The 7,713-nt window shown below is 50.8% G+C and overlaps 1 protein-coding gene across 1 annotated transcript in view; it reads left to right on the top strand.

Moving 5' to 3' along the window:
• Window positions 1–256: 256 nt before the first annotated feature.
• Window positions 257–7,713, top strand: part of MN1 (MN1 proto-oncogene, transcriptional regulator) — a 71,610-nt gene continuing 64,153 nt past the window's right edge. The window contains exon 1 of the mRNA XM_086943147.1: window positions 257–5,071. Within this exon, the coding sequence (XP_086799273.1) occupies window positions 1,603–5,071 (3,469 nt within the window). The 5' untranslated portion in view covers window positions 257–1,602. The remainder of the gene's footprint in view (window positions 5,072–7,713) is intronic.

Raw genomic sequence — 7,713 nt, 5'->3', positions numbered from 1 at the left:
TCCATTAATGAACAGCGCACTGGACTGAAAGTGCAGAGTGGCGCCAAAGAGACATCATGGGCCGTAGGATGGGGGTGCTGGACTGAACCTGTGTGCAGCAGGCGCTGTACACGCTGCACTAGGCATCTCCTAGGTCCACCTTAACTGGAAGCCCCGCCCCTCCGTCCAGGGCGTCCTGTGATTGGCTAGAACCCGCTGTCCGGAATGGTCGACTGAAATGCAAAACTTGTTGCTGGCTCTGGAGCTGAGAGCGAGCTGAGCGCGGACTGCAGAGCACGGCTCCTGCCGGAGGGAGCGAGGAGCTGAGCGCGGACCGTGAGAGCTTTCACCCCGCCGAGCGAGAACCAGTGAGCGGCCGGGACAGGCGAAAGCCCCGCACACAGCACGGCGCCCGACCGGGGCCCCTGGCAGCAGCCCCTGTGTCGCCTGCAGTCTCTGTCCTCCGCCCGCGCTGGGCAGGGGACGACCCGGGGAGGTGCGCACCGGTACAACTCAACCAGCAGTGGAGCAGCTCCCTGCAAGGGAGGTGCCCAGGACCATCCTCCAAGCAGAGGCTGCTGCGGTGGAACGAGCTCCGGAGAAGGGGCAGCTGAAGGAGGGAGGGCTGCATCGCGAGAACTCCTGGCCCCTCACAGGCAGCCCGAAGGCGCCCACATCATGACGGCGGCGCCTTGAAGCTGAGGGCACCCATGCTAAGCGCTCAGCAGCAACTGTCTACAATGCAGGGCCTCTTCTACACGGTGTCCCCACGAGACCCCTGCTGATAAGAGAGGGGATACCTGCGCATTGGGCACCCAGAGGGGACCGGCTGATCGCTTGCTGTCTCCACGCTCTCTCCACGGGAGGCAAAATGCAGCCAGTCTAAACCCTGGGAGGAAAGTGAACTAACTGAAGGAGCTGGGCTCACGTCCCCGAGGAGCGAACTACCACGGACACTGGGCGAAGGTCCCACACATTCTGCTCCATTGGCACGGGCACCCGACGCACCTTCGAAGACTGGCTGGGGTGTACGCATCGAGTGCCCCTTGTGAACTCTGCTCTGCCCGAGCTGACCTGGAAGAAGAGCTGTTGTCCAGGTTTACTTGGAGCCGCGGCGTCTGTCCCATGGAGCGCCTGGGGCTGCTAAAGGCCATCTAACCTCTCCCGCACCCAGCATTGGAGCCAGACAAGGACACCAGGACAGCCTAGGTGTTGTACACCCTGCGCAAACTTTGACTTGCAGAGAAACTAGCATCCCGCTGCACCGAAACTTTTTGTGCGTGACTATTTGTCTTATTTTGTGATATTTTCGGGGTTTATCTCTAAACTCAGAGCAGCCAGAGAAGGAACATATTTGCACTTCATCGTACCGGTCAGACCTCGTTGCAGTGTACCATGTGAGCGGTAATGCGGGTTGTTTCCAGCTACAGACCCTCGCCGCCCCCATCACTATATTTTTATCCTGGAGAAAAACCTGTAGGGGGCCTTCCCCAAACTCACTGCTTCGGTTCCTGCTTGCGTCTACCGTGCCTCCTGGCTGTGACTCCCCAGGAGGAGGGAAGCTGGTCTGGTGAGGGAACAGCACATCAGGAGGCTGCCATGCCGTCCTATTAGCGTGGAAGGATGTTTGGGCTGGAACAGTTTGAGCCTCAGATCAGTACAAGGAGCACTGGCCCAGGAGACCGAGGCTTTGCCCAGCCAGGACTCCCCATGAGTTCCCACTTTAAGAGCCCTGCTTTCCATTCAGGGGGGCCTCCTGGCAGTGTGGACCCCTCCATCGGTGCAATGAGCGAGCCGACCATGCTGGGCATGAACATGAACTTGAGTGGTGAGCCTTATCCCTTTCATGCCAGGGGGCACCCGGAGATTCATGCTGGGGGAATGCAGCCCCAACCGGTGCATGGCTTCTTCGGCAACAACCAGCCACCCCACCACGGGCATCCAGGTGGCAGCCATCACCCGCCACACCAGCAACACCCACACTTCACTGGCAGCTTTGGGGGGCCCGACCCAAGCAACTCCTGCCTACATGGGGGGCGGCTGATGGGCTACACCGGTGCCCTTGGAGGTCAACAAGCCTTTGGGGAGGGATACGAGCACATAGGCGAGAATCAGAGCGGAGAGGGTTTTGGGCAACAGAGATCAGGAAACATGCCTGACTTCCAGCACCCAACTGCTACCGGTTCCAACCATGCTGTTCCTGCACCCTGTTTGCCCTTGGACCAGTCACCCAATCGAGCAGCCTCCTTTCATGGACTGTCCTCTGCCAGCTCTTCTGACTCCCATAGCCTGGAGCAGAGGAGGATCCAGACTCAAGGCGCTGTGGAGTCTTTGGAGTACACATATCCCAGTGAGGGCCCCACAGGGCACTTTGACATGCCTGTCTTCTCACCCTCCGAGTCAGATGGGCAGCTCCCCCACTATGCCTCTGGAAGGCAGGTCCCTGGTAGCGGTAGCTTTCCTGGCACCCCTGTAATGCCCAGAGCCCCGGGCATGGTGGGGATAAACAAAGCCCACCCTCAGCAGCAGCAGCATGGTGTTTTCTTTGAAAGATTTGGGGGCTCTCGGAAGATGTCTGTGGGCATGGAATCTGGAGTCAGTGCCAGACATCCCTTAATGCAACAACAGCAGCAGACTGGAATACTCGCCCGACAGAACTCATGCCCACCAGCCATTCCCAGGCAACAGCAGACAGAAGCCAATACAGCCAACCCCAGCCTTCAGGACAATGGAGCAATAATGCAGAACCAGCATGCCCAGTTTGAATACCCTATTCACAGACTGGAAAACAGGAGCATGCACCCCTACACAGATCCTGTATTTAGTATGCAGCAACCAGCCCCACACCAACCCCCAAATCAAAGGCTGCAGCATTTCGACACTCCTTATCTCAGTGTTCCTAAGCGGCCAAGGTTTGACTTTCCTAATAACCATAATGTTGAAAGCTGTGCAACCTGGAACAATAACACAATGCATAATGCGGGGATAGAGAACCACCTTTCACCTTCGACTTACCCTGGACTACCCGGTGAATTTACTCCACCAGTTCCAGAAACCTTTCCCCCTGGTCCAACCCTGCAGCACCCCGCTCCAGAACACCAGTCACTACAGCAGCGACAAAATGCTGCCATGATGATCAAACAGATGGCCTCCAGGAACCAGCAACAAAGAATGAGGCAGCCTAACCTTCAGCAGCTTGGTCACCACGGGGATGTCAATCAAAGCAACAGTGTGCATGGGGCTCAGATGGGGAGCATGCCTCAAGCAAATTTTGAGAGAGAAAATGGTGGACGCCTGGCCAGTTTTGACCCCCAAAACCCACACCTGGCTCAGGAAAGCAACTGGTTTCCAGGACCTCATCCACCTGGTGAGATGATGCAGAGGAGAATGGGTGGGTCGAACTTACAAGCAGAGCCTACTCCGCATGACCTCAGTTTGCAGCAAAATGGATCAAATATAATGTTCAGGTCAGGTGTTAATGGGATGAGTATGCAAGAACCTATGAGAATGCCTGGTGAAGGACACGTACAGGCCCTACACTCCCCAGGAATGCATTCTCAGTTTGGCGGGAACATGAGTAACCTTTCCCAAATGCAGAGTCCTGGGGGTGGCGTGGGGCTTCCAAATACTCCATCTGACAGGAGAGCCCCATCAGACTTTTCAGCTCCATCCATGGGTGGGCAGCCAGGTTTCCCATTTGGTTCCTCAAACAGACAAACAACTGCACATAACAACCCAGGAGTCACTGCTTCGCCAAGCTCCTATCCCCCACAATCAGATTTTCAAGCCAGCCAGCGATCCACTGCAAGCAAATTGGGTGCCCTTTCCCTAGGTTCATTCAGCAAACCCAATTCGAAAGACAATATGTTTGGACAAAGCTGCCTAGCAGCCCTATCCACTGCATGCCAGAACATGATTGCAAGTTTGGGTGCCCCAAACCTCAATGTCACATTTAACAAAAAGAACCAAACAGAAGGCAAACGGAAGATGAGCCAGACAGAGTCTGAAGGCAATGTCAATGGTGCAAATAATAGCAGTGGTCCTGAATATTTCCCCAATGGAGCATCTCAAAATAATCAGGTTTCTGGTGTTGTGAACAGTAGTAAAACTGTGGGACAAAATGGGCCAAACCATGTCCCTCATGCTGAATCCACACTGTCCCCAAACTATAATATCGAGGCCACCCCGGGCAATGATGGCAAACCAGTGAACGGAGGCGGGAGGGGGCGGGGCAGGAGAAAAAGGGACAGTGGGCACGTGAGCCCTGGACATTTTTTTGATAAGTACACTGCAGATGGGGCGGTAGTCAGCCCAGGGCAACAGGGTCCACCAGCCAACCTGGGGGAGCGTGGTGGGACTCCACATGACAAGTCTCTGACTTCACCCTCTTGGGGCAAAAGTGACCTCCTTCTCAGTGACCAATCCGACCTCATGTCCTCGCTGGACAGTGGGATTCAGAGCATCACTAAGTCAGACAGCAGCTCACCTCACGTTGACTTTCCTGATGATGTCAGCACCAATTATGTGAATGAAGATGAAGTATCCTCTAGTTCAGATAACACAATATCCAAACCCAACCGCAGCCCAACAATGACTGGGTCCCCGAAAATTCAGCGAGGGGACCATGGGTTGCTCAATGGACAAAAACCCCTGGTTCAGAACTTATTAAACAACACTACCTCTACCCCAGACAGCTATGGACTAAGCAGCACTGGGCACCCCGGCACCCCTGGTATGGAGCAAGTCCGCACCCCTACTAGCACATCACCGCAGGATGAAATCCACCCTCTCGAAATCCTCCAAGCACAGATCCAGCTCCAGAGGCAGCAGTTCAGCATATCAGAAGACCAGCCACTGGGTCTGAAAAGTAAAAAAACTGAATGTACTGCTCAAAATGGCGACAATGACTTAAGCAGTTGTTGCTCTGACAGCGTCAAAAGTGCCATGAGTACCATAGACCTTGACTCTCTAATGGCAGAGCACAACTCTACCTGGTACATGCCCAATGACAAGTCCCTGATGGAAGGACAGGAGGAGGACAAGTCTATGGCATCATGGGAGAAAACAAAGACTCAAATCCCCAACAAAGAAGGTATAGATTTTTAATTTTATGCATTAGTATAGCTTTTTTTTTTTAAATAATTGTTTTCCAGGGATTTTTTTTTTATTCCCCATGCCTGCTGGTCTCATTCTGTATCCAAAAAGTTAGACTGAACCATGGTCAGGCGAATTAAAGAATGCAGGGTGTGTTATACACCACCTGCCCGTAAGAGGCTTCCATGTGTGTTCACTGGGGCTGCCTTTTACACTCAGTTGTCCTCAGTCATAATGGGACTGTCCATCTGCAGTGCTGGAAGTCCACTGTTGCGCGGCGCTTCCTTATCTAGGTTCATGAGCGCGTCATATATCGATACCTGGAAAACTTGCATGACTGTGGCCTTTGAACACTGGGAGTTGGACACTCTTGACGCCCACCAATACTTTGGTGATATGGTGGAACCCCATGACCGCATTCAAACACAGCAGAAACAACTATTTCGTATTTTGCACTCACCTGGAATCTTATTATATTGTTTCCCTGTGATTGGGGCCCTGTTCACAAGAGTATTGATGGAACAGCGAGCCTGGGAGGGTGGCTACCAGCAGTTGCACTGGAGTCTCCTAAAATCGGCCACCACACTTTCTAACAAACTAACGCCGACCAATGTGCACTATCCCGTTTTTGCACTGCCGTAAGGCCGGAATCTCGTCACCAAATAGGGGTTGATAGATGGCCATTAAAAGGACGGTACTCTTGACAGTACATGTTTTAAATATACCTCTTATTGTTAGGGGTTTGCTATCATAGCCTGGTACTAAATGCATTTCTAAAATAAAAACAGCCGGACCATGCACTTTATTCTAACTCTGGATCTCAAATGTTGGCATCTGTTTACACCAAAGGAGCAGAACCTCCTCCTGCAGCTGAAAGAATGTTCTATAATTTAAGTGAAGCGAGCCATGGGCAGACAAGGGACAGGACGCCAATGTTTTATACCAGTCTCACAGACAGAGGAAGGGAGAAATGTTGCCGAAGATGTGTACATGTAATGTTCTACTCACAGTTGCATGTAAATCGACTGAAATTGTCCCACTCATGAAAGTAACAGACCAGTGATTAGTAGCTGTCCCTGGAATTTCGTGATTGTTTCTCAGTGTTTTGGAAAAAAATATCATGTACAAAAGTATTTTTCAAAGTTTACATATATCTTTAAATTTGCGAAAAAATACTCCGTATCCCTCATTTTCCAGTTTGCATATCAAACAGCCACGATCTGAACTGATTGAAGCAATTAGGCTAATGAATGTTAATATGTCTTGGCTTCACAATTGTTACAACAGGGTTTTTAAAAAATATTTTTCTGTTGGATTGTAAATCCGGGTGGCCTGTATCTTCAGTTTACAGAATGTGTACAGTACAAGGGTAGCGTTGCTCCATCTCCATGGAATGCGAAATATATTTTATTCATATTGAATAGCGTATTTTTGTATTAATTGTAAGATTTCATTCAAATATGCAGAAGTATCCCCCACTCCCGTCTCAATGTAATTTTGCAATTACAACAGTGGTATTCTGTATGTTTTCTAAACTGAATATATTGTTTTCCTAACTACTCAGCGTGTGTTGTAGTTTTTGTTTGCTTTTATTGAGTGCAACGACCTGTATGGAACGTATTCAACATCTGTTATCGCGCGTTTTTGGCAGCGTTGTACCATTCAAGGATTTTCTTCAATTTTCTTAATTATTTTTAGCATATTGATAGCTCATCTACGGAGTTGGGGGTGAGTGACATGGAGACACCTTCTAAATGCCTTCTTTGCCGCTATTAAAGTAGTGAAACGCATGCAGAACGGAAACATTTTCCTGGATTCGCTTCCGCACATATATTTATTCTCCTTATTAATTAATGTATGCGCATTTTGCTCCCATTGTTATTTTAGTGCGTGCTATTTCTTCCGCGACACATTCGTGGTTTTACTAGAAGAGGTTCCTTTGTGTGCCTGAGCTGGGGCACAGGACCAGAAAGGGGTGCACAAAAGAAGAGACACTGTGGTTGTTTAAAAGGCCCATCACACCGCGGCCACGGCGCTCGGTGTGCCTTCGATGTTGCCTTTTGACGCCTGGAGGCCGGCTCTCCCCCGCCGCTCGCCTCTTTGTTCGTGCTTAAGGCTCAGCTCGGGAGGGCTCTGGGACGGAGGCCCGGCTGCTTAGCATGCAGAGCAGGCCCCGCGAACGCATCAGCATTCCCCACGCTTCGCCCAGGCAAAGACATAAATTGGTTTGTTTGGGGCCCGTCTTTTTCCACCCTTAAATGGAGTTGCACACAACATCCTTTCTAGAGCCTTCTCTTTTATTGTTCCTTGCACACCTCTAGATGCGGCCGGATCAATAGCTAGTTAGCACAAATCACAGGGCCTGTCAGGAGGGCTTTGCAGACAGAACGCCGTGCAATACAATTGCAGGCTTGTCTTTTAATTATTTAAGGTGAAAAGCGTTCTCATTGTTTCACAAAAGCAGGGTTTGCGGTGCTATTTTAAGATTCATTTTGCTTTTTTTGGCGTTGGACATGACAGGTATTTGCTTTACAAAAGGGCACTACCTCATTTCATTTCTGCCTTTAATTCACGATGTGTTATTTTAAATAGAACCGCGGAACATACGCGAACCAAGTCCTTAAGAGCTGCCCTGGGCCG

This window comes from Lissotriton vulgaris, chromosome 11 (assembly GCF_964263255.1).
Source record: "Lissotriton vulgaris chromosome 11, aLisVul1.2, whole genome shotgun sequence".
Taxonomy (NCBI): Eukaryota; Metazoa; Chordata; class Amphibia; order Caudata; family Salamandridae; genus Lissotriton; species Lissotriton vulgaris.
This window is presented reverse-complemented; position numbering and strand designations above follow the sequence as displayed.